The sequence below is a fragment of the Clinocottus analis genome, unplaced genomic scaffold, assembly GCF_023055335.1.
Source record: "Clinocottus analis isolate CAN_PGR_092001 unplaced genomic scaffold, fCliAna1.0.p SCAF_23, whole genome shotgun sequence".
Lineage (NCBI taxonomy): Eukaryota > Metazoa > Chordata > Actinopteri > Perciformes > Cottidae > Clinocottus > Clinocottus analis.
In genome coordinates, this window is record NW_027175965.1 from 10,338,373 (window position 1) to 10,363,624 (window position 25,252).

The 25,252-nt window shown below is 45.6% G+C and overlaps 2 protein-coding genes across 4 annotated transcripts; one reads left to right on the forward strand and one right to left on the reverse strand.

Moving 5' to 3' along the window:
* The first annotated feature begins 1,696 nt into the window (after positions 1-1,696).
* Positions 1,697-5,438, forward strand: LOC137793803 (5-hydroxytryptamine receptor 3A-like). Its single transcript, XM_068590160.1, has 8 exons — positions 1,697-1,927; positions 2,036-2,080; positions 2,405-2,511; positions 2,873-3,042; positions 3,232-3,392; positions 3,635-3,845; positions 3,988-4,197; positions 4,352-5,438. The coding sequence occupies exons 1-8, from the start codon at positions 1,697-1,699 to the stop codon at positions 4,654-4,656; spliced, it is 1,440 nt and encodes a 479-aa protein (XP_068446261.1). The 3' UTR covers positions 4,657-5,438.
* A 300-nt stretch (positions 5,439-5,738) lies between these two features.
* rubcn (rubicon autophagy regulator) lies at positions 5,739-24,464 on the reverse strand. Of its 3 annotated transcripts, XM_068589614.1 has the most exons (22): positions 24,246-24,464; positions 21,990-22,143; positions 21,330-21,413; positions 20,223-20,382; positions 19,878-19,984; positions 19,302-19,527; positions 18,212-18,637; positions 17,533-17,580; positions 16,852-16,947; positions 16,175-16,290; positions 15,875-16,067; positions 15,382-15,489; positions 14,498-14,572; positions 13,023-13,083; positions 12,686-12,818; positions 11,804-11,949; positions 11,569-11,633; positions 11,112-11,350; positions 10,631-10,692; positions 10,263-10,416; positions 10,046-10,139; positions 5,739-7,631 (listed from the first exon to the last, which is right to left on the reverse strand). In XM_068589614.1, exons 1-22 carry the CDS (start codon positions 24,281-24,283, stop codon positions 7,495-7,497), a joined length of 2,922 nt encoding a protein of 973 aa, XP_068445715.1. In that variant the 5' UTR covers positions 24,284-24,464; the 3' UTR covers positions 5,739-7,494. The 3 variants fall into 3 exon arrangements, with proteins under 3 accessions (XP_068445715.1, XP_068445716.1, XP_068445717.1); XM_068589615.1 differs by lacking the exon at positions 17,533-17,580; XM_068589616.1 differs by lacking the exon at positions 14,498-14,572.
* Between the last annotated feature and the right edge of the window lie 788 nt (positions 24,465-25,252).

Here is a 25,252-nt window from a genome sequence, read left to right on the forward strand (position 1 = left end):
GCATCGGCCTGTCCTGAAGGATCCATTCAGGGCGATGTGTAATCTAAGTAACATTTTAAATTCTGTTTAACTAGAAGTCCAAACAAACAACATTTATACGTTTTTGTTTCTGTAATGTTGTTTTTGTATTTATTTCTTCTGCTGCTAGTTTTTTGTCCTGTAGTTATTTAGCTCAAGGTTGTTGAGAAAGACATTTTTCTTTATCAATTTCTTGAATATAAAGTAATCTGTTGGATTATTTGGTACTGAGCTCAGGTAGAGGCTGTCCTGCTGTCTTTAATGATCATGGATCTGAGTGGAGTCCCCCAGGGGTCAAACCTCGGACCTCTATTATTCATTTTGTGTGCTCCATATCAGATAATGTGCGACAGTAGTCGTGCTTTAATATGTGCTAACGTGACACACCTTCTCTGTTGGTCCCATTAAAGCCGTCAGTGCTGCAGTCTGCTTTTCCTTTTCCTCACGAGTCAGGATGTCCAGGATGTAAAGAATGCAACACATGATCACAGCACAGGTGCAGGGATACACAACCAGGAACCAGGCAGACACACAATCACACACAACCACCAGAGCAGGAAGTGCAGAGACACACGGGACTACAAAATAAAACAGGAAGCAAACTACAAATCGTGACAAAAGGAGGCGGCCGTGCCCTTAATCTCAATGAACTCATTAATCTCAATAATCTCAATGAACTCATTAATCTCAATGAACTCATTAATCTCATTGATCTCATTGATCTCACTGTCGGCTTCCCCTCGTCACAGTCTGTGTGAACACGCTCTGACAGGAAGTGACGGCTGAATCGATGCATCCATTCAGACACGAGCAGCCGAGTGCAGCTGGAGTCAACTGTCACAAATATATTGTGTTGACACGTCGAAGACACAACACATGAAGAAGAGTCGAAAACCGGTCGCAGTATCCACACATTATGCAAACGGCTCAGGTGACTCTCTGGGAAGAGAGAGCGTCATGCTGCAGCCGCTGTAGAGTCAACACCAGCACCTTGAATTGTTCTACATGAATACATATCGCTGTGATCGTCTCACGCTCACGGAGGAACAGCTGCTCCTGTAAAGTTCAGAGAAAAGCTCAACGACCACCGAGGATGAGCGCTGTGGACGCCGCTGAGCTCGGCCTCGTCTGCTTCCTGCTGCTTCCCGGTGAGACAACTCGACTTCCAGCAACAGAGATCAGGGTTGAGCAGCGACGTTGTCGAGAAACTTCAGCCACTTCTGGTCCTGCAAAACAAAATAATAAGATGTATTTAAAATGTACCGTCAGGTTTCACATGACCTCAAGAAAACTAATCAGGAATGATGCCGCTTTTCAGTTTTCAGATAAATTCAGAGTTTAGTGACAGAAGCCGTTAACTCGTGTTTTACACCAGAACAAGTGTGTTGCGTCATCTGTGGGTCTCGTGCTCATTAAAGTTATAATTCATTGAGGAAGTGTGTGGTGGACATGATGTGTGTTCTGAAGCATCGTCCAGCTGTGAACAACCAAATGTTGCAGACACTCGCATTTATATTGCAAAAGGTATTTGTTTTCTTCACGATAATTGACTTGTTTTATTAAGATAAAAACATGATAATTCACTTTTTATCTCAAGATATCGGTCAAAAAGCTTTTGTCAGCACAGACATGCTTCACCAGCTTGTTCACAGCAGCTTAAGATCCTAAACGCTCGTGTATGAATGCAAATAAAAGAAATGTGACTTCCTACTTCCAAACATTGTTTTCTACTTTCTCTTCACTTCCAGGTTTTGCAGCAGCATTAAACTGCACGAGTCCGACTCCTGAGTCCTTGTTTGCTGCTCTGGAGACGAACGTCTTCTCTAAAAAACTGCTGCGACCTGTGAAGAACTTCTCCAGTCCGGTTTACATCACCATCGACATCACCGTGGTGGGACTGGTGGGCGTGGTGCGTCGCCTCACACACCTTTCATGCATTTCTTTTATAAATTGATCATTAAATCAAACTCATAATCAGTTTAACTCTAATTGGATCAAACATATGTTTCCTCTGCAGGATGAAAAGGCTCAAACGCTGACGTCCGTCTTATGGCTCGTCCTCGTGAGTCTAAACTAACGAAAGGTCTTTGGCCACAAAACACACGATGTGCAGATTTTGACGTGATTACATCACCTTTAAAATGATTATGATGACATTGTTTATTGTTTGTAGAAAAATAAGCTAATTCAAGGTGTAGGAGGTTTATATGAAAGGTGAAAGTCCATGTTTACTTGTGAAAATGTTAAAATATCAGGTATTCTTTCCCTGAATGATGGTGACGTTGGCTGTTGAGGACAAAAGGTCAGAAACAGTGTGTGTGTTGCGTTGTGATGCTCTGAGCTGCAGGATGTTGTGATGTTGTGTGATGTTGTGTGATGTGTGTAGGAGTGGGACATCGAGGGTCTGAGCTGGGAGGAGAAGGAATGTGGAAGTAAACGCGTCTCCATCCCTCGAGACAAGCTCTGGATCCCAGATATCCACATCGCAGAGTTGTGAGTTCAAAAGATGTTCAGTCGTCTTTTTGCTCATGATTGACCAAAAGAGGAACAACTTTAATTTGAAGTAGAATCTGAAATATCTTATGAGAAACAATCTTTGAGCTCCTGCTGGTCGATGGAGCTGAAGGATCTACTTTTCAAACGCTGAGACTTTGACTTGTTCAGGAATAAAAACTCATTTCAGTTAAATACAAGAATCGTACACTTTGTGTTGATTCTGGCGCCCCCTGTGGACGAAGGTGGAAGTGTCCCTTCAGAAACCCTTTCAACTTCCTGCAGCCTTCTGGATCCCTCTCTTCTTTCACAATGCGAGTAATTCATGAATTCATAATTAATAGTTGTGTTTCTATTTCAGCATGGACGAGGACAAATTTCCCAAAACTCCCTTTGTGTACTTGTACAACACGGGTCACGTGTTGGACGACAAGCCCATCAGGGTGGTCACTTCCTGCCGCTTGAACATCTACACGTTCCCCTTCGACATCCAGAACTGCTCGCTGACCTTCGGATCATATCTGCACTTTGGTAAACGGCCGAAACATTAAACATAAAACTCTTTAAACTGTGTGAGGAAATGAGACACAGCAGCTTTGTGTAGAAGCAGTTGTGTTGACGTAAGTTGACTGACATGAATTCATTTTGTGTTGGGATCAGTTGTTCTGTTGTTCAGATCATTGAAAAGACTTTTTCATGAGCGGCTGCGTTTGGTTCCAGCGTCAGACATCCGGCTGCTTCAAGGCAGCACGGCCGAACAAATACTGACGGAGTCTCGCGACGTGTTGGTGACCAACGGCGACTGGGAGCTCATCGGGATCGACGTCAGCTTTTCCACGCTGGCTTTAGATCTGGGAAGCTACTCCGAGATCGAATTCTACGTGAGCGGAAAATATGTTTATCGTTTTTTCAGTTTGTAAATCAAATTGTGAAGCGAATGAGTTTCTGTAGACAGAAAAACAGCTAGACTTCCAAATCAAATATAAATCAAATCTATTTGACTTTGCTTTGGATCCAAGGAACCAAAGTCAATGATTCGGCATATAAATTCAGACAGAAAAGAAGCTGAATGCTCACAGCGTGAGTAAGACTTTGCGTCGTTGTCCCCGTGTCGGCGATGAAGGTGGTTCTGAGACGCCGGCCGTCGCTCTACGTGGTCAACCTGCTGATCCCCAGCTGCTTCCTCATCACCGTGGACCTCTTCAGCTTCATGCTGCCTCTCGACAGCGTGGACCGGTCCTCCTTCAAGATGACGCTCATCCTGGGCTACACCGTCTTCCTGCTCATCATGAACGACCTGCTGCCCGCCAGCGGGGAGACCACGCCCCTCATCAGTGAGTGACAGCTGTCACCTTGTTTCTGAGAGGAGGTCGAAGGATCCGGACACGCTCACGTCCTAAGATCATCGGCAGGTTACGACTGAGGACGTTTAAAAGTAAAACGTACAGTACTTTGTGTTGGTTTTCTTTCCTGCAGACGTCTTCTTCTCCATCAACCTGGCGCTGATGGTGGCCAGCCTGCTGGAGACCGTCATCATCGTGAGGATCCAGCACATCTTCGGCAAGTACCGTCCGATGCCCCGCTGGGTCAGCGTCTTCGTGCTTCAGTACCTGTCTGCGGTGGTTTGTCTTCCTCGACAGACGATCAGCACGAGGAGCACTTTCTTCATCAACCCATCTACGAGAGGTATGACGTCGTTATTAACATCAATATGAAAGGCCTTCCCTTTAAATCAGAAGTAACTGTGTTCCATGGCCATTGGATGATCTAATTGAGGTGCGATATAGATTTGACATGTTCATCTATTTTCATATGACAAGCTGTTCTTTGTTGCTGCCAGAACAAACTCCCAGCAGCAGCAGCATCTCAGCCTCCCGTCTGGACCACGTCTCCGATGAAGCTCCTCCTGGGAAGCCCTCCTCCCTCCTGGAGGATCCGGCCCTGCAGGAGCTGAGGAAGCTGAGCAGAGACCTGGAGGCCATCCGCCGCCAGACAGACGAACACTTCCAGGGCAACAGAAACACGCAGGAATGGCGGATGGTCGGGGCGGTCATCGACCGCCTGCTGTTCGGCGCGTACATCCTCTTCATCGTTGTCAGCTTCATCGTCATCATCTGGATCTGGAGCTGGAGCCACGCAGCATGATTTCACTAGCAGGTTGAAGAGCGTGATGGAGGAAATGTTCTCATGCAAAACAAAACATATTCTGAGACGAGGCGCGTCCCAAGAGGCAGAACTCTTCATCAGGAGGTCTTCCTCACTCTCCAAACCTCGTTCTCCAGGAATCGATGCCAAACCTCTGATGTGACTCAGCAAAAGACTTACAAGAGCATATAAGTGTCTTTACATGTTCATAACACAATGCAACCATGAATATTAACATAAACCATAAATATGAAGGGCGAGAGATCCCAAAGTTATGAAAATATAAATGTGTATTTCTCTAGCTTGATGCTACACATGATTGGCGCCTTGCTTGGTGTGTGTTGTACTTACTTCTGGAGAAATAATACCTGTTGGTGTGTGTTGGAGCATCTTGAGCAGAACTCCTCTGTTGAGGAACAAGAGGCGTTCAAGGTCCAGGAAGAAAGTCAGAGCATTTCTGCGTCCAACAGACGTAAACCTCCGATTCACAAAGTCTGCACTCAATAAATTACTAAACATATTTAACTTCACTTCAAAGTCAAACTTTGCAGAGATTCTGTTAACATAGATATTTTATAGTAGAACAAAACGACGATTTGCATCATTAAAAACAGGAAATAAAGCCTGAAATTATTTTCTTTTTCAGATGTTTTTGTTGTCATCAACCAATAAAAGTAGTAAAACACACACACACACAGTATTGTGTCACAGCCCTTGGTTGATTAAATATTCTGGATTTATTTTGGGTAAGAAAAACCATGATTTTTAAAAATAAAAATGGCTGACGGCTGTTGAGGAATATAATTTCTGCATCTTGGAAACCGTTTGTAGTTGTATTTATGTTGACTTGATGAAGAGTTCAGGATTCAGCCACCGTTATGGCCACTAAACAACCCGACAGCTCGAGATGCATTCTGATGTTTGGATATGAAAAGTATTGAATAACGGTAAAATTCATACCGTACAATACTCACTGAGCTGCGTCTTCATGTTCCCTCTGCAGAGCCCTGAAGCCGCTCGTCACTTTAACATGAATTTGATTGGTTAAGACTTCTATCAGCACAAACACTGTGACCCTCATCAACAGTCTGGCCAGTCTTTTATTGTCAATTACAGAGCAAAGACAGAGGAACACAAATAATAATTAACATGTTTTATAACACTTTTCTGTGTGGTGCTCTATAAACCTGTGAGCACCTCCACGTTGAGACAGTTTGAGGAGCATCTGCTGAGTGGAGGAGGTTCAGCCTTCACTGAAGAGCTCACCTGTAATGCTTGAAGTAGGTTCTCATTGTGAGCGATTGGACACGTAAAGCAAAGCCTGGTGAGGACGGCGTGGACTCTGAAGCTCCACGAGCAGGTCGGTACACATGACTTTGTTGAATGAACGGGGTCCCAAATGTGTCCGAGGGGTCACAGGATGAGTAGAAGTGCAAGACGCATCGTTTTGATCACACTTTTCCACAATTTCTGCGTTCTACCTGTGAAATACTGGAATGCTGTCGTCTCCCTTTGGGGCCTCTAGAAATCACTCAAGTAAAATAATCTGAGAAAGAAAAGATGCCGTTGGGTTCACGGGCGTGTCCGTTAGCTTCTAGCCGGCGGCCATGTTGTTGTTTTACAAACAAAGCTCTGCAGCTGGATCCTCGCTGCCAGTCTTTAAGTTCAGGAAACCAGCTGCTGGACACCAGCATGTTCTACTGAACTCCTTCACAATGTAGTGCATTAAGGTTCATATCAAAACAAACATCACCTGAAGAGCGACGCGTCAACAACAACAACAACAGACGGATCAGTGCAATAAACTCGACTATTATTCCAAAAGCTGCGACGTTAGAAACAAGTGCTGATCAGGCTGAGGCAACCCGTCTGTGCATCCACACACACACACACACACACACACACACACACACACACACACACACACACACACACACACACACACACACACACACACACACACACACACACACACACACACACACACACACACACACACACACACACACACACACACACACACACACTTGGTCCAGAGGCACATCAGCGCGGCTAAAGACGGACAAAGGAGGGAAAGAACCGTTTGTTTAAACACCTTCAATATTTTTAAACTAAAATATAACTCTCAATATAAAAAGGCAGGATTGATCAAATACAGTGTCTGCCCTGAAAAATCTGTCAAAACATTAATTAGATTAGTTGCTTTTTAAATAGATTCTGCTGTTTTAGGTCACAAACAGACTCAAACCAGCTGAATCAGCACAAACGAAGCCGTTGAAACAGAAGCTGCAGTTGAAGAATATTTAAACCTGGGTACAATAGTTTATGATCTAGTTAAATCACAAATATATTAGCTTTACAACAAAGGAATAAGTGCCAAAATGTTTAGTGAGTCCTTTTCACACACTTTAAGTTTCTGTGAGTTTCATGTTGGAAGTTGTCATTTAGGTTTAAAAGTCTTTGTTTCTACTGTCACCAGTCGTCTCCAAATATTATACTTTTACTTGTTATGTGCAAGAAAATGTGTATAAAAAGTATTTACTTTAATTAAATATTTAGGATGAGCTAATCTCAATTTAGTGTCGAGTATTAAAGAATTCCCGATTATAAAAATAGTCGAAATCACAAAACCCGACGCTCCTCACAGAGTAAAGTGCACGTGTGAAAGAGGACAAGAACTAAATGCATCACCTGAAAATCAACAGTAGCCAAACTAAACACAGCTGATGGAGCAAAATCTGGTAATCTCTTGGGATTAAACATGAGTTGGTCTCGACAGGAGCGGCGAGGCGTCGGCCTCTACAATCTCGGTCGCTTTGTGCTCTTCTTGTTTCTCGCTCACGGCCCGCCGCCCTCGTCCTCTTGCTCCTCCATGTTCTTACGCGTCATCCTCTCTCTGCGCTCGGCCAGCCGCCGGCAGCGAGGACAGTCTCTGCCGGTCCGGAAGCAGCCGCGATGGTAGCAGGCGTGGCACTCTGAAGGGGGCGGGGCATAAAGGAAACAGGAGTCAGAGACGTCGCACTTCAGAACGTTTACAGCTCGAGCGGTTTCACAGAGCGGCTGCTGAACCGAACACGGCGCAGTGTCCACACACAGGAACCAGTTAAACCAGTTTGCTGAAAGTGAGACGCGGCAACAGAACAGCCAATCACAAGCAGGCGAGTTGGAGGCGGCGTGAGGAGGAGAGTATAAAAGACACAGAAGTAGAAGGCAGCGGCAGGAGGGAGGAGGAGGCGTCCTGGAGGACTCACGCCCTGAACCGGTCCAGACTCGTCCTCCAGGAGGCGCCACCAGGAGGCGCCACCAGAGACTCACAACTAACAACTCAACCAACATTCACTCATGTTTCTTTGTTTGCAAAAAAAATGGAATGAAAGATAAAATGAAGTGACAGGCAACTCAACTTAAAAAAAAGGCGTTTATTTGTACACATGAAGATGAAGCTTAAATAAAAGCAACTAAAAGAATAAATTACAAATGAATTCAGAGACATAAATAATCCGTAATCCCCTCACGTCTACCTTCAGCAAAACACTAAATACAAACAACCGACTGGTGGAAAAGTCTCCACTGAGATGAAACTCCACATCAGCTGATTTCACTCAGGAAGATGAATTAATCAGTGAAGTCAGCTGATGTGTGTTTGGCTCAGGAGGAAAACAACTCCTCCTCCGGCTCAGGGAGAATCTGAAACAGACCAAACTGAACTGTAAACCTCTGCGAGTGAAAAAGCCCTTTGGTGTCATTTTACATCCCTGTGGCCAAGAGGCATGAGCAGTACACACAACCCCAACCCACAACTTCAGCACCACACAAACACCCTGCACCCAAAGACATCCACCACCAGATAGCTGCCATACGCAACCGACACCGAGAAAGACCGACACCGAGAAAGACCGACACCGAGAAAGACCGACACCGAGAAAGACCGACACCGAGAAAGACCGACACCACTATCGTGCAAATAACTCAAGTGAAATGATTCCAACCCCCAAAAACAGGATGAAAGGTGACGAAGAGGCAGAAAGCACAGAGAAGCAGGAAGTCACTGAGCCGAGCCAAGAAATAGTGCAGCGAGAACGTTTTCATACTTTGCATCGTGGAAGAATTAAAACAACAAGACACGACAGGTTCAACAAAACAAGTCCAGTCGTTGTGCAGATCTACAAGAAAATACTTGAATCTTAGGACCGAACGCTGCCAGAAACGTGAACAAAGAGGAACCTGAAAACCCAACGAGACACTTGAAATGATTGGAAGCGTTCATCCTGAAGTTCAGGTCATTAATATTGGACGAATCAAGCAGACTCATCAACAAAGAACCGTTCAGCAGTTTAGTGCACTGGAACTGATTATAAGTCAAGAAGGCATATGCATTACTTAGCTTTCTATTCCTTTATCATACTCTTCCTCCTTTCCTCTCCTCTCTCAGCACCATCACCTGCATCAGGTATCTCTTCGGTCTCTCCACTTGCAGTCTGGCTCTTTCTTTCTGTCCCTCTCCTCGTCTTCCTGCCTCTGGTTTCTCTCATAGCTTTGCGAGTTTTTCTCTCCCTCCAGTTAGTCTGGCTTACGGCTGCTGGCTCTTGTTGGTGTTGCTCCTCAAGCTCCCTCTCGCTCTTCCCTTCACTCTCCTCACTTCTATCCTCGTCTCCTCGTCTCTTTCCTCTGGAGAAAACAGCAAACAGCTGGTGAGGTTTTAACAGTTTCATGAGTGTGAATGTCTCCTCGTTTCCTGATGTTTCTCTTTCAGCAGCATTATTATTGTCTTCTTCCTCCCTGCTGCCTTTTCCTTCTTCCTTACATGCTTCTTTCTCTAAAAGTCCTTCCTCATCTCCTTCATCTAGACTGTCCATGCTGCTGCATGTCTCGCTGTCTCGTCTGTTCTTCAGTCTGTCTATGTGAAGAACCTTTAACAAGTTGACTTTCCTCCTGTTGGCATGACCATCTCCTCGTTCCTTACCCTTTCCCCTATCTTTGCTATACTCTTCCTCATTGCCTTCCTCTTCATCACCCATCATCTCTTCCTCCCTCTCTGACTCCGTCCCTCCCGTCAGCTCCCGCTCTTCCTCGTTGCTTTTGCACCCAGAAAAAGTTTTCACCAATTTCACAGGAGCGAAATCTTGAACTATTCCCCGTCTCTCTGCTGCCGTGTCGCCTCTTTCCTCTTGCGTTCCACTCCTGACCCCTCGATCCTCCCTTACCTCCTCTCCTCCTTCATCTCCTCCCTCCTCCCCTCCTCCCTCCCTTCCCTCCCCTCCCTCCCCCTCCCTCCTGTCCTTGAAGAGGGCCCTCGCCAGCCTACGAGGTTTGGGGATCTTCCAGTCTCGCCAGGTGAGTGGACTGGAGTGGCGGGGGGAGGGGCCTGCCGCCAGCGGAGAGGGCTCACCTTCGCAGCGCTGGCACTTGTTCAGCTGGAAGGGGAAGACGATGTCTTTGTCGTTGCTGCAGAACTCGCACACGAAGCCCTTGGCCTGACACAGCTGGAGGAGACGGACGCGCCCGGGACAGAAAGAGGAGACGTTTCATTAACGAGCCGGGACTCTGAACACGTCGCTGAGACAAACGGATGAACTCTCGCCGCGACAAGAGGAGTCTGATCTCACCACACAGCCGGCTGCGTGCAGCGTGCCCAGTTTCAGCAGCTCCTTCATCCGGGGAGCCAGATCCCCGTTACGCACCGCGGCGAGGTCGCTGAGCGAGAAGAGATGCAGGTCCTCGGTCAGGTGACCTGGCAGGCTGTCGAACTGGTCCAGCACCCTGAGAGAGAGAGAAAGAGAGAGAGAGAAAGAGAGAGAGAAAGAGAGAAAGAAAGAGAGAGAGAGACAGAGACAGAGACAGACAGAGAGAGACAGAGAAAGAGAGAGACAGAGAGAGAGAGAGAGAGAGAGAGAGAGAGAGAGACACACACACACGATGAGATGAGAATAATGATGTTTTAGAAAGCATTGTTGACTAAAGAACATGTACTTACTCCTTTGCAAAGCGACAGGTCTTGAAGAGATTCTTCATGTGGAAAAGCTGCACCCTCAAAACCTGAAGAAGAACAAGAGGAGCTGTTCCTTAAACCAACAGGATGAAACACAGCGCCGTCTGGTGCATCGCGTGCTGGAAGCAACCAGAAGCTTCACTTCAGCATCTGAGCATATGAAGTGGTTCATGATGTGTCGCTGCCAGCGGGCCGAAGGGAAGAACAGCACATGTCTGCTCTCTCCAGTTTCCAGGAGGTAGAAGACGCATCACACACAATAATAAACTCTGATCATGCACACAAGGATTTGATTATCGTTACCGTCTGAGGTCGAGGACACAAAGGACTCGATTCATTCTGGTGTATTTCAAGCTAAACGGGTCACAAGTTAGCTTTTGTACAATTGTGTGCTCAGTAAACAGCGCATGTTGGTCCACAGTGACTGCTAACAGGTTTTCTTGGCGGGTAGTTTCAGCCGGCTCACCCTGACCGCCTCCAGAGCTTTGATCTTCTTGTACAGGCCGCTGTTGATGTCATTGGGGTTGAAGAGCGGGTCCCCGGCGATCTTGCTCAACAGGTCCCGGGCAAAGTTGCTGACGTAGTACTTGCTGAAGTCCCACTTCCTCAGCACTCGGCCGGGGACCACGGCCTGGGCGTTCTCGTGGCAGCACTGGCAGAAGTAACGGCCGAGGTATTCACAGTAGCGCATGCGCTTGATGTAATCTGAAGCGTGGACAGACGGCAGAGACACGAGCAGAGGTGAGGACATGGACCGATACTGCAGAGCACCTGTATCTATGAAGGGAACTTCCACGGTGAAATATCAAAAGTTAAGCCAGCCGAGCATGTTGGAAAACAAGTGGAAAGATTTCCTGGTAAAATATACTGTTTGTTCAATATAAACACGTTTGATATAAAGTATGTAGGTTTGCTGGTCGTACCGGGGTCGATGCGGGTACCACAGCCAGCGCAACGATAGTTCTGTTTCGCCACAACGATCTTCCTCCTGACGGGAAGAAGGAAACAGGAGGAATAAAAGATAATTCTGTAGAACAAAGTGAAGACGGAGGCTGAAGAAACGTCTAGAGGTGAGCATCATGAGAGAGATGACAGCAACACATAGAAAACTACAACAGGAACAAACAAACAAAAAGGTAGAACCTGGCGTGTACTCACTTCGGGGTGGAATGAATGTTGAAGATGATCTGCGGTCGCGGCGGCGCCCACTCCAGGTTACCTCGAACACGGATCCTCAGCTTGTAGATGTCTGCGTGTTCACCGTCATCAGGAGAGATCGGCACCGAGTCAGGGATGGGCAGCAGCTGGAGGGGGGATGTGAGATATAAGAGCTGCCGTACCTTCAGTACATTATAAGAGCTGCCGTACCTTCAGTACATTATAAGAGCTGCCGTACCTTCAGTACATTATAAGAGCTGCCGTAGCTTCAGTACATTATAAGAGCTGCCGTACCTTCAGTACATTATAAGAGCTGCCGTACCTTCAGTACATTATAAGAGCTGCCGTACCTTCAGTACATTATAAGAGCTGCCGTACCTTCAGTACATTATAAGAGCTGCCGTACCTTCAGTACATTATAAGAGCTGCCGTACCTTCAGTACAATATAAGAGCTGCCGTACCTTCAGTACATTATAAGAGCTGCCGTACCTTCAGTACATTATAAGAGCTGCCGTACCTTCAGTACATTATAAGAGCTGCCGTACCTTCAGTACATTATAAGAGCTGCCGTACCTTCAGTACATTATAAGAGCTGCCGTACCTTCAGTACAATATAAGAGCTGCCGTACATTCAGTACAATATAAGAGCTGCCGTACCTTCAGTACAATATAAGAGCTGCCGTACCTTAAGTACATTATAAGAGCTGCCGTACCTTCAGTACAATATAAGAGCTGCCGTACCTTCAGTACAATATAAGAGCTGCCGTACCTTCAGTACAATATAAGAGCTGCCGTACCTTCAGTACATTATGGGAGCTGCCGTACCTTCAGTACATTATAAGAGCTGCCGTACCTTCAGTACATTATAAGAGCTGCCGTACCTTCTGCGGGGCGTCGTGCTCGGGGACCAGCCAGTCCAGCTCGGAGGCAGCTGGCAGCTGCATGCCCTCAAACTGACGTAGTAAACCCATCGCCACCGACTCGGCCGAGTTGGACTGGAGGAAGGACGGAGAGCTGAAAACACAAAGATGACAGAATATGTTTCTAAAATGTAACAATTATAATACACTGTTTTTTAAATGTTTGTTGCAATTTCACAGACATAACATCCCTACTAAAAGGTTCTTATTACCAAGTTTTAAGTTTGTTCCCTGTGATTAATGAAATTAGCTTTAACAGTGAACGATGAGTTAGGGGAACAGGAAGTGTGTCTCTTACATTGACTCTGAGCTGAGAAAAGACCGGCCGCTGGAGCTGACGCTGCGCTTAATGTCTGCGTCTGGAAGACAGTAACACACACTTAACAAAAAGCTGCTCGAGCTCCTAGGAGCAGTTCAACAGTTACACAGGTTTAAGATGTGGAGAGCTGGACGGTGTTAATTTCTCACAACTCACACTACTAGTGAAAATGTATTATATAAGAAAGCTGAGATACACATAGGTAATTTAGCAGGTAGCATGCAGAATGTTGAAACGCACACAAACAACACAAAGACATTAGCAGGAAGAACAAGAAACGGCTTCTTTCTATCACAAGAGTTCATGCAAATAAATCTTTAGTTTGACTACAAGCACAGATGATTTATATCAGCAGGACGAGCCTGAGACGGACTTCACGTGACGCTGTGCTCAGAGGAGATTAAAGGAGATTAAGAGGAATATGTCATCACTCACATACAAGGTGGTTACTACTTGTTAAAGAAAACATTCCACAGCTTTAAGGCATAACGATCATTATGCTCGAATTATTACTATTGCTCACTGAATAAAATATTCGGATCATTCTGACCAATTTATGTGAATATTGTGTCTTTCAGAGGACGTTCACACACATGAACATTGTGAGTTAATAATGTGGTTATAACAAACAGGTGAAGGTAGTTTTCATGGAAATGTGTGTTTTCTATTAACTCATAATGCGTTTCATAGGAAACATAATGTGTGTTTTCATCTCATCAGCACTCAAACACAATCACAAGCACGGATTCTGATTATGTTAAAGGATGGTGGTCGTACTCAAGGTGAGATTATCTGGTTAAAGGATGCAATGAAGTAGAGATCATTGAGATTATTTGGATTGGTAGAAGCATTCAATGTTAATTTGACCGGTGCGCTAAAATCTGTGATATGAGCCTTCAAAACAATAACCAATAAATATTGAGCTGACTTCAAACTTTAAAAAGGAATCACGTGGTGTAAGTGGTGATCTCATAGTCACTGGAGTTCATAAAGTACATGAATGATGAATGGATGAATCCCTAAAGTCACAGACGGTCACTTGTTAACGCCTCGTCTCCTCCCATGAGCCTCTCTGAGCGCTCAACAGGGTCGGGCACTTTAGTCCACCGAAGCCCAGAACAACAAGCAGCAAACAAACACACAAACACACAAACAGCCAGCGCACTATTCAGTCGAGGTGAGAAGCCGGCGGCTCGACTCCAAACTTAAAAACTGCAGTTGTCTTTCTGCTGCTTAGATGGTTATCCAACAAAAAACAACCTTAGAAAAATAAACTAAAGTACAACAACCAGGTAAAAAAGGCCTTAATGTCGGGGGTTAACCAGCATCGATCTGCTGTGAACTGTAAATGATTGCGGCGCCTCCAGTTTAACAGGAGGGAGTGGACTCAGTTGGAGTGGAGCCAGCAGCTCTGCCTCAGTAAACAGTCCTGCTGAGCATCAGCCTGCAGATACCTGAGAAGAGGGAGGCGAGCGACAGGGAGAGGCCGTTCTGAGACAGCGCCAGCAGGGACTGACCCTCACAGCCATCTGAGAGACAGAAACTAACACTCAGCACCAACATCACCACGAGCACAGACATGTGTTCACTCCACAGAGCTGCATGTCAGAGTCACAGGCAGACGACGTGTCGGTGACGTCATGCAGAGTCACAGCTCCACACAGCAGACGCTGCTCGAACCACTGAGAGCTGCAGCTGGACGCAACCAGTCAAACACAGGAAGTGCATGCACACGCGACATCCCACCGCCCACGTTAACGCCATCAAATATCTCCAGAAGTTAGCGATCAGTTCCTTGCGGTTACTATTCGTCATACAAAACCATGACTTAAATTCACTGAAAACGTTTAAGTGTTCTTGAAATAAACTGGAAGCTTTTACAGAGCAAACAAATGATCATGACCATTAAATCAGAGGTGTGGAGACTCACATGACGTCATGTCTGTGAGAACAGTAAATAAAACAATATACAGACTCTCTGTGACTTTTGTACTCAGACTTCCATGTTTATGGTAAACGTGACATGTTGGTTAGCAACAAGGATGAAGTGTGATTAGGTTATGAATTATGACAGAACAGAAACAGATGAGGACTTCTTCAGTCTCAGAACACATTCAAATACATTTTCAATACTTCTTAAGATTAGATTATATTGTCAATATGTAAAAATGTCTGATTACTCTTCACTGCATCGCAACTGAAGCTTGTTCATCATTTAGTAAAAAGATGCCAGCAGAGTGACGTCAAACGCCTGAATGGCAGAAGACCAGAGGAAGTGACCCAAACAAAAGCCTCTTTCCAGAATCGTTCCCGGCGTTCCCACATTCCCTGTCTGTACCTCGCAGCTCACACTCCTCCACCTCCTCGGCTGAGCCGGAGTCGGAGAGGCCGTGGCAGGAGTCCTGCGAGCTCCTCCTGGAGCCGCCGCTGTCCGTGGAGTGGAAGACTGGAGGAAGGAGGCAGGAGAGGAAACAAGGAAATACAGAAAGAAAAGGACAGAAGTCAGGGAGACAGATTTATTGTTCAGTAGATTAGACTCAAATGGTTAAAATAGGTCTCAATGTTCTCATAATCTCAGCAATAATAAACTGTAATATGAACTTGCATGATTTTGTAAGAACATTACTGAAAACAGGCTGAACCAGATTAAGATGAACGGCTGGAAATATGAAACGTATTTCATTGTATTCATATCAACTGAATAAAAGCAGCCTTTTCAGCTGAAGTCTAGTAACAGAAAGCCCGTTGACCATTCAAAGACCGTTAAACGGTGATGTCTGAGTCAATGAAATCCTTTCATTTACAGGCTGCCAGCCTGCGTGTTGCCTTACGGTGCTGGGCGCAGGACGGCAGGCGGCTGCGTCGGATCTGCTGCCTGCGCAGACGGATCTTCTGCTTCAGCTGCTGAATCTCACAGTCGCTGTCTCCCTCGTCCTCGCCCTCCTCCTCCTGGCGCCGCAGGTTGTACTTCATCAGCTCGATGGCAGCGATGAGGGACTCTGAGATGCTAAAATGAGCATTTTCCTACAGAACAAAGAGATGATTATGGATCCCTCAGAGGAGACTAGACTTTCCCGTCATGCGACATCACAAGTTCAACACTGCACTCGTGCGTTAAAACGGACCCTGACCTTCTCAAGGTCAGCACAGCTGCCAAAGTCCTGCTCTGACAGGTAGCTGATGAGGCTCTGGCCCTCTGACGGCTTCCTGAACATCCCATCGGGAACGCTGTTGTACTGGGATCCGTCTGAAGAGACAAATGTACACAAAATGTACACAGAAAATACATCAATCAATGCACAAACAGAAACAGTGAAGACACATTGAGTTGGATTGTTAATGTACTCCGTTACAGTTTAAGCTAACTGCATGCCTTCAGAGTCTCTTCTATAGACCATGAAACCCCAACAACACACACGCAGCCCGTTATGACCTCCTGCTCAGGTCCAGAGGCCCTGCTGACTCACTGGGTCACATCCAGGAACTTCTCATGTCAGCGTTCCTGTTTAACTTCCTTCCCCATTTTAGTTTGCTGTGGACTTTCTCTAGCGCAAATATTCTTTAAAAAAAAATAAAAATCAGCGATCACAGAATAAGAACAAAGCACCTTCTGCTGTTGCATCTTCACCAGTGTGACTCTTCACCAGTGTGACTCTTCACCAGTGTGACTCTTCACCAGTGTGACTCTTCACCAGTGTGACTCTTCACCAGTGTGACTCTTCACCAGTGTGACTCTTCACCAGTGTGACTCTTCACCAGTGTGACTCATCACTAGTGTGACTCATCATTCGTGTAACAGCAGACTCACGGGCCTCCATGTAGAGGGAGGAGGGCGAGGCGGCGTCTTCCCCGTGAGGAGCGAACGGGCTGTAGCTCTGGATGCAGCAGCCGTCCTCTGCTGATTCTGAGAGAACAACATTTAATGTTAGAGGCCTGTTGTCAGAACATGACAGTCACTAGTACAAACACTGACTTCTTTGAGACTGATGGGAACATGCGTCAGTGAGATGTATGAGACGGCTCACTTCACTGCATGCAGGAACAAAAACACGACTTCATCAGTGTTGAGAAAATCTGAGTTACACAAAAGTGAAATATGAACAAGTGAACACCTGCTTTGACATTTAGACCTTGACTGTTAGACTTTAGAGAGAATATCCTAATTGACAATGCTCCTACATCACTAGCTTCACTGTGATGAAATGAATACGTCTGCACACAGTTTATATACGTAAGTAACTTCCATGATACTTTCAACACAACACTGATCGTTATGACAAATGTGTGCATGGGCATAAACACAACAAAGGGTCATTCACGGCTTCATCACATCAATATGACATGAGTAACACAAACCAGAATGAAACAAAGACATAAAGCCCATATCGGGAGCTGAAGGCAGGACTTGAAATGAGGATGAAAGAGTTCATGAGCATGCAGAGAGAACAGAGGGAATAGTGAAGGAGCGCAGAGCGACTGCGCTGCCGACCTGCGACCGGATCTTCTATTATTATGGTGATCTTTCGGTGGCCTCCTCCTTCGCACAAGGAGTCAAAGAAAGAGAAATAGAGCAGAAGGAGAGAAAGTTACCTCAAGCCAAGAAGAGGAAACGAGAATAGAGATGTAAAAATGTTTAGAGCCTCAGAAAGGAAGTCTGCGTCTTCTGAGAAAACATGTGGCCTCGCCACATCTTACAGGGCTAAAAATACAACAGGTATAGTATTGAGACTGACCCCATCGACATCTCACATTCATTTTGTGCAGACAAACAAAAACAGGAATCGTCAATCGGATGTGTTTCCATCACCTGCAGGACACTGAAACCTGGCTGAATAAAAGCGGCGTGCCCGTCAGATCTGAGCCCTCTTATAGTTTAAAACAGGTCAACAGTGGTAGGAAGTAGAGGTCTCGTGTAATTGGTAGAAGATGTAAACACAATGAGTGTTATTTAAGTGGCCTGTGCATCAAAAAGACTTCAGTTTGAGTCCCGGCTGACAGAACCATCAACATGTGGAGTTCTTAGAGCAAAGCGGACATGCAGCCACACGGGGAAGACAGAGCTGCATGTCCTCAACACGACTTTACACACCTTTTACGCCAACATTCCTAATTCAACACAACAAACACACAACTACACAGACGGGAGCTGCTGTCACATGACGCCTCACCGGTCCTGAGTTTCTGATCGACGCCCGTGTCAGAAACCGAGCGGGTGTGTCCTCTGGGCCCGCGGCCCGGCTGCCTCTGGCCCTCCGAGAAAGACGAGCGTCTGGGAGGGGGCGGAGCCGGGGAGCCCCGCTGCGGGGGCCGGTCGCGGGCGCCGCCCGGCTCGCCGCCCGCCTCGCCGCTGCGGTCGGAGCTTCGGGAGTCGCGGCGGCTGCGTTGCCCGCGGTTTCCAATCGCCAGGTACTCCGGACCGTCGTCATAGTCGCCGTCGCCGGAGTCGCCGGCCTCGCCAGCCTCCGGCTGCAGGGAGCTGGACGAGGGGGATTCTGTGAGCGAGATGCAAGGAACCGAGACCAGGCCGGGCGCCACGCCCCGCTCGCCATCCCCCAGCCCAGACACACAAACCCAGGGAGCTGGAGAGGAAGCGCCTGCAACACAGAGGGAGGAGCATTGAGATGATGATGATGCTGCTGCTGCTGCTTCCCGTCCACAAGCTCACAGAGGGTTATAATCCATTAAAGTAACCAATATGTCAAAATACTGATTAGAAAAAGAAAGAAATGGTGAGAAGTTGAGAACAGTTTGAACACATTTCTGAAGAACTGACCACAACAGTCAGGCCTCTGTTTACAAACCAACTGTAGAGGATCCATTGAGCCACTTACACCACTTACTACTTTTTTTTTTTATCCGCTTTACTCAATATTCAACTACAAAATCCCAAAACAAGAAGTCTTGTCATAGACAACACTGCTGAGAGCTGACCAGACATTTCAAACAGAAGAGTTCCATATTTCAAAGTGTGCTCCATGTGAATCATTATGATTCTTATTGTCAGAAACACAAGTTTTCCACTTCAGTGAACATCATAGATTATTCTACTGCTTCCTATTAAAAAAAAAAGATGATTCTGAAATTCATCACTTGACCTTGACTTTTTGTAAAAGAAATAAACAGACAAGTGAAACCCAGACTGAGTTATTGTCACTTCGTTATCACACTCAGGTGCATCTTTAAGTGTTCAGCTGCATCAAAGGACACGTGAAAAGCAGCATGAACAAACCCACAAAGCCCATGAAAACCTCAGCTCACCTGTGCTGTTGCTGCTCTGGGATCTGTCGCCCGTCGGGTTCCCGGTGGTGTTGCTGGTGCCGACGGCTTCTCTGAGGGAACAGTTGGAGGTGGTGAGTCTGCGGTTCAGAGACTCTCCTCTGGGAGCCGAGTCAGTGTTCCTCCAAACGCCGACGGCTCCGGGCAACACACACAGACTCTGACTCTTCAAGAGGCCCAGACATGGCGCGCCCTTCAGGGGGGACAGCTGGACGGGCCGGGAGAGAGGAAAAGATGGAAAGCATAAGAACGAAGGGTCCTCCTTCAAGGTTCCTTCATTTTAGGTTTTGACTGGTCAGGAAACCATGACGGGTGGTGTAAAATAACCCGTTAACTCTGATGATGAGGGGATGAAGCACCTCCACTTTTTATTCTGTTCAACAGCCACAAAAAAATGTTCAGAGAGGAATTTTATAGAAGGATCAAAAATCAGTTTCTTGCATAATGTTGACACAATGTGATGAAACATAATGCATGAAAACATCGACATGACACAATGTCAACAGAGAGAGTAGACATACAGATATATATTGATTACAGATTAACAGCAAGACGCACCCCGAAGGTGTCCACCTGGGCCAGCAGTTTGGGGTTATTCTGCTCCACAGCTTCCAGACACTGGAACATGGCGGTCACATGGGGCTCGCTCAGGAGGAAGGCATCGTCTGAACAGCAGAGGCAGACGGAGATCAGGAGAAAGAAAGCGAGAGAGCAAAGGAGATAAGATAACGATGACATCATTTATTAGAAGAAACAGAAAGAGAAAAGTGAAAGAGAAGAGAGAAAACCGAACAGAAGAGCCGGAACAGACGATGAAGGGAACTAGAGTACAACAACATGAGTTCATTAGCTTCATACTGGAGTTTACACTTCAATGTCTGTAATTCGACCATCACAACTCACCGTTGTAGTATTTGCGCGTGTGGCCCAGATGCCGGAGCAGAGGTCGCAGCTGAGCCGACAGCAAGTGAACCTGTAAGCTGTGCAGGAGCCAGCGCTCGGCCTTATAGCTCTCACCAGCACTCTGCATGCCGCTGCTCAGCACCGGCTCCAGCTGACTGAACTGTGTGTGTGTGTGGGGGGGGGGGGGGGGTGAAACACACAGCACCATATTGTGATGCTCGAGGTAAATGGAGCAAACATGTGACATCTCAAATCTTTTTAGTGAATTTAAGCAATTTTTTATTGTTTATGTTCTCATTTGTTATTTTCTGGCTACACTAATAACTTAACAGCATGACAACCAGTGTCATGGGATCTTGTTACAAATCTTATGCTTTTTACACCAAATATACTGCTGTTTGTGTGATACTCGGTCTATTTACTGTCGCACACTTAACAGAGGGGACTGTTCTCCACAACACAAAAACAGGCAGCACAAGTGTCGTGACTCTGCTGAAGGCTTCCAACTGAACACTTGGCAGGCTGGCCACCACCTTTTGTCACCGTACAAAAGCTATACAACGAGCAGCTACAGGAGGGTCAGCTTCCTGTGACAGTGGCTGGTGGAGCGATAACAGTGAATAAAAAGCATAGGCACGTCCTTTGTTGTGTGTCAATAAGAAGTACAGAACTGACAACACGCCTTGCAGCCAATGTGGAAACTGAAAAGTTCTCAAAGATTACAACATCGCTTTTAGCGTTTGAACCAAACCAAGCAGCAAGAGACTCATGATGGGGAGGTAAACGGATATAAAAACATACGGTAGAAGCCTGTGTGGTAACATTAAAATAGATTATACAGTCATCATGCAACACTAGTGATCTTACAATACTTATCATATAGTTGTAATTACACTTGACCATGCTCACACTCCTCCTCCAGAGCGATTTATTATCAGTTCGGCTTTATTTACTGATACAGATGCTAAAGAAATAGTTTTCCAGGTAGCAGCAGCATTCTTAAGATTGTGCCGCATTCCATATTTTCACATTATCATAATACCAAATCTTTCTGAGAGCAAAATGAAAACTCATATACATCCCTGCATGTTTCTGGGAGGTTTATACCTGTTCAACGTGCGAGGCCAGGTGAGGGCTGATGTAGCGAACGCACCACACAAACGGCCAGTAGTCTCTCTGCTTGTAGTACACCTGCAACACAAATACTGACTGTTACAGAAAAACACAGCTGTAATTAACACAAATGCCCTTAGGGAGGGAGTGTGTCCGATAGAGAACCGTTCTATTTCAAGAAGTAAACAGGTAAGAACAGGTAATAATAATGTAAGAACAATGAGCCTCTACATTGACATCCAGTCCTGACGAGCTGTGGGTAAGTAGGAAACTAGAAGGCTTACATGTACATTTAAATGAGAACGACTTCTGCATCTTGTTTGTCATTTGTCTTAACGTCTGCAATCAGACTCCCACAAACGCAGGCATGTGGTATCACAGGTGAAACACGGGCAATGTGGAAACATTGAGCCAACTGGTGCTGCAGTTTGTTGTCTGGTGGTGAAGTATTGCAGGTTTATGGGTCACACTTTCATTTAGGTGCTCCCCGTGTTCAAACAACAACCTTTATTGCGGATTTTCAGGCCAAAACTACATTTCCGAGCTCATCCATCAGAGCTGGCTGGAAGTCCCACAGAAAGTGATCAGTAATGTGTTCACAACAAATAAATGCCAAAAGGGAGAGGGCCGTCAGTCAGACCTCCTGACTCTGACCTGCTCATTCTTCAGCTTGTGGCTCAGGATGTTGTTCATGTCCTTGTGGAGCCGTTGCAAGCCGCCATAACGCGACCACACATTGGGGTTGTTGGTGGACACCAGACCCTCCACCGTGGTCTTCAGGTTGGACAGCAGCTTCCAGTGCTCCCTCCTGAAGGAGAAGCAGGGCAGCAAGAAGGAGGGAGACAAGTTTAGGAGGAGAAGGAGGAAGTTCAGGAATGAGGAAGGAGGTAAAGAACTGCTGGTGTTAGCAGCGCTGCGGCTTCGATCGTCACTGACATGAACAGAAAATTTTTTCCCAAAATTAAAATGAGAGTCTTCAGCAGTTTAATTATGATAAGCTAGCTCTGCTATGAGCTCTGTGACTAACCGTGCTGACAATGAAGAAATGTATTAACGATCTCACTACATCCTCACCAAAATTAAAATAATTGTATTATACGGAGACAGATACATGAATACTCATCAACACCCTCTAAACAAAATGTTGATGACAATCCAGGTGGTAACATTACATGTTTGACATCATTATCCCATATTATCCATACACAGAGTGTTTTTTCTTCAGCAAACAGGACCTTCCTGAAGTCTTCAGGTTGATATAATAAGCCACAAATACTGGTTGACATATAGAGTCAACTTATCTTTAGTATACAGCTGTAGCTCTAAAAGTGTTGGACACAAAACATTTTATCATGTCACATTTCCTAAGAGCCATAAAGTCCTGACACAAGTCCAGGACTTCCTCTTTTCCCCTTTAGTCAGCTGGCTGACTGAATGCTTTTGAGAACTGCTCACATAACTGCAGCAACAGGACAAAAGAATCTGCTGTCTGAAGACACCAACACTTTAAATGTTCTTCAAGTATGAGGTCATTTAACGTTCAATCTTCTACTTATGTATCACACTATACTTTAGTAAGTGGTGGATGCTTGAAAGCAGTATAAGATGCAAGAATCAGCAGACAAACATCAAGCTTATGTCAAAATCATATTGATTCAAATTGATTCAAAATTGATTCAAAAATTAAATCCAAAACAAAAAAGTCGCCTCTGTTTTGTGCGAGGTTGATTTAGGCAACGCAGTCTGACAAACCCACAACTGAGGATAATCTTATTTTCTGTCTTTAAATCTCACAATCATCTGCCAGAAAGCTGAATGCAAAAACTGTTGAAAGTAAAGACTATTAAAAAAAACAATGAAAAGCACATTTATGAACACAGCAAGAGCAGCAGCTGCATCACGAGTTCACTGAACGAATCAAATCATGTAACATAGAGAGGAATGCTGAAAGTTAGAGAACCTTCTCCACATGATGTGAAGCATTGTGTGTTCATGCAACAAGAGAGTGAGTGAGTGAGTGAGTGAGTGAGTGAGTGAGTGAGTATGCAGCATTGCACTCTTCAGCCATCCAAGGACTCATAACGAACAAAAGTTTTGATTTGTTTATAATCTTAACGTCAACTCCTAAACAAACACAGGTGATCTAGAAGTTGTCATGGCCTGCTCATTGTCACCTGTGTGCCTATAACGCCCCGAACGAGGCCTGAAACAATACTCACAATATTGCATAGTTCAGACAGAAAGATCATTTTAACGTCTCCTGCAGTCTCTGAAGAAAATGAGGAAGCGTGTGCAGCATTTCCTGTTAAACAACCTAAACTGTGCATGTGTAAAAGAAACAAACATGGAGCGTTAGCTTGATACGTTTGCCAACAATTTACACACAATATATAACATTTATATTAACACTGTGTTAATATCCCATACATCTCATAACGAGTGACTACCATTAGCTCTCCTCAAACTTAATTTGACAGCTAACTTCAACCACAACCCGAGCACGGCGACAGCTAACAGTTAGCACTGTTAACAACAGGTGAAGCGGTTAGCTAACAAGCGCAAAACGCAACCAAACCTTCAGTAATAAGTCAACCAGTTGGTCTCACACCTGGTGACAAGCCTCGCAGGTAGCTCGTGCTGTTTGCCCCTAACCTAGCGATGGTTGTCCAAAACTGACATGTCAGGTTAGCTTAGCTTTGCTGCTCCACCAGTGTACTGGCTAGCCAGCTAGTGAGCTGAGCAACATAGCAACACCGGTTCCGTTCAGGTGAGTCTCTGATCAGCTGGCCGATAATAGTGAATTATCAATCAGGTGCTCGCTGATACAGGTTCTAGTTTGTTTATTTATGCTACCACGGTCACTGCTCGCACGGCTAGCCGAGTAGTTAACCCTCCCAGTCTGTCACTCACCGGCGCTCCTCCGCCTCTCCCTCCGCCGATATCTCCATGTCATCCGGAGCACCGTAAAAAGCCGCCAGCTTTCCTCGATGACTCCGATATCTTCTTCCGTACAACGGCTGTTACCGCGGCAGTGAGCGGAGCTCGAAGCAATCACACGCACTTCCATTCCTCCGCCATCGCTGCCCCCGCCTGTCCGAGCCGTGGATCCAAACAGTGAAGGCCGCATGACCTGCTGTCACCAGCGGGGGCGGGAACGTCCTTCGACCCGCCCCCTTCCTAATCAATACTTTAATGCAGACCTCCTGCAAAGAGTCCACGTTTCATGAAGTAGAGATGCCCGGGGCCAAAAGTTCCTTCTGACATTTGTTTTAACCACAAACGTTACATGAAAACACACACTGTTACAGTCACAATCACCTTTATTTCTCATATGACAATACAACCAAATATAATACAATTATAATATATAACATATAACCAATTCTGCCTTTCATTCAGTCACATAACAATGAACACACTGTATAGATTACCTTACATCTCTAAGAGTTCAATAACATTGCCTCATGAACATTTTAAACAGGAGTTCAAAGTAATGCAAAGTGGTCTGTTATCATTGAACTTTAAAACAAGTGAATATATATATTTTTATAGGACAACAAATTAACTGCCAACGCGTTATCATTTGCTGCATGTAAACATGAAACGCTCTGAAGTGGCCGGTAAACTAAAAAGAGCTTTCTGGAGACACGTGACGGCTCAGCGCAGTGACAGCGCCACCTGGTGTCCGGACATGGCATCGCACCTGTGACTGCTGCCCCTGTTTGAACTCACCTGTCTGTGTGTCAATCCAACTTTATTTCAGACTCAAGGTCCAGATGGTACTAAGCCTTATATTATATTTAATGAACACCCAAACACTGCTTCATAAAGAGCTGTTTAATTACTCAATATAATAGCTACAGTATAAATAACACAATATTGATTCATTGATTCATTGATTACATTAACGCTCTTGT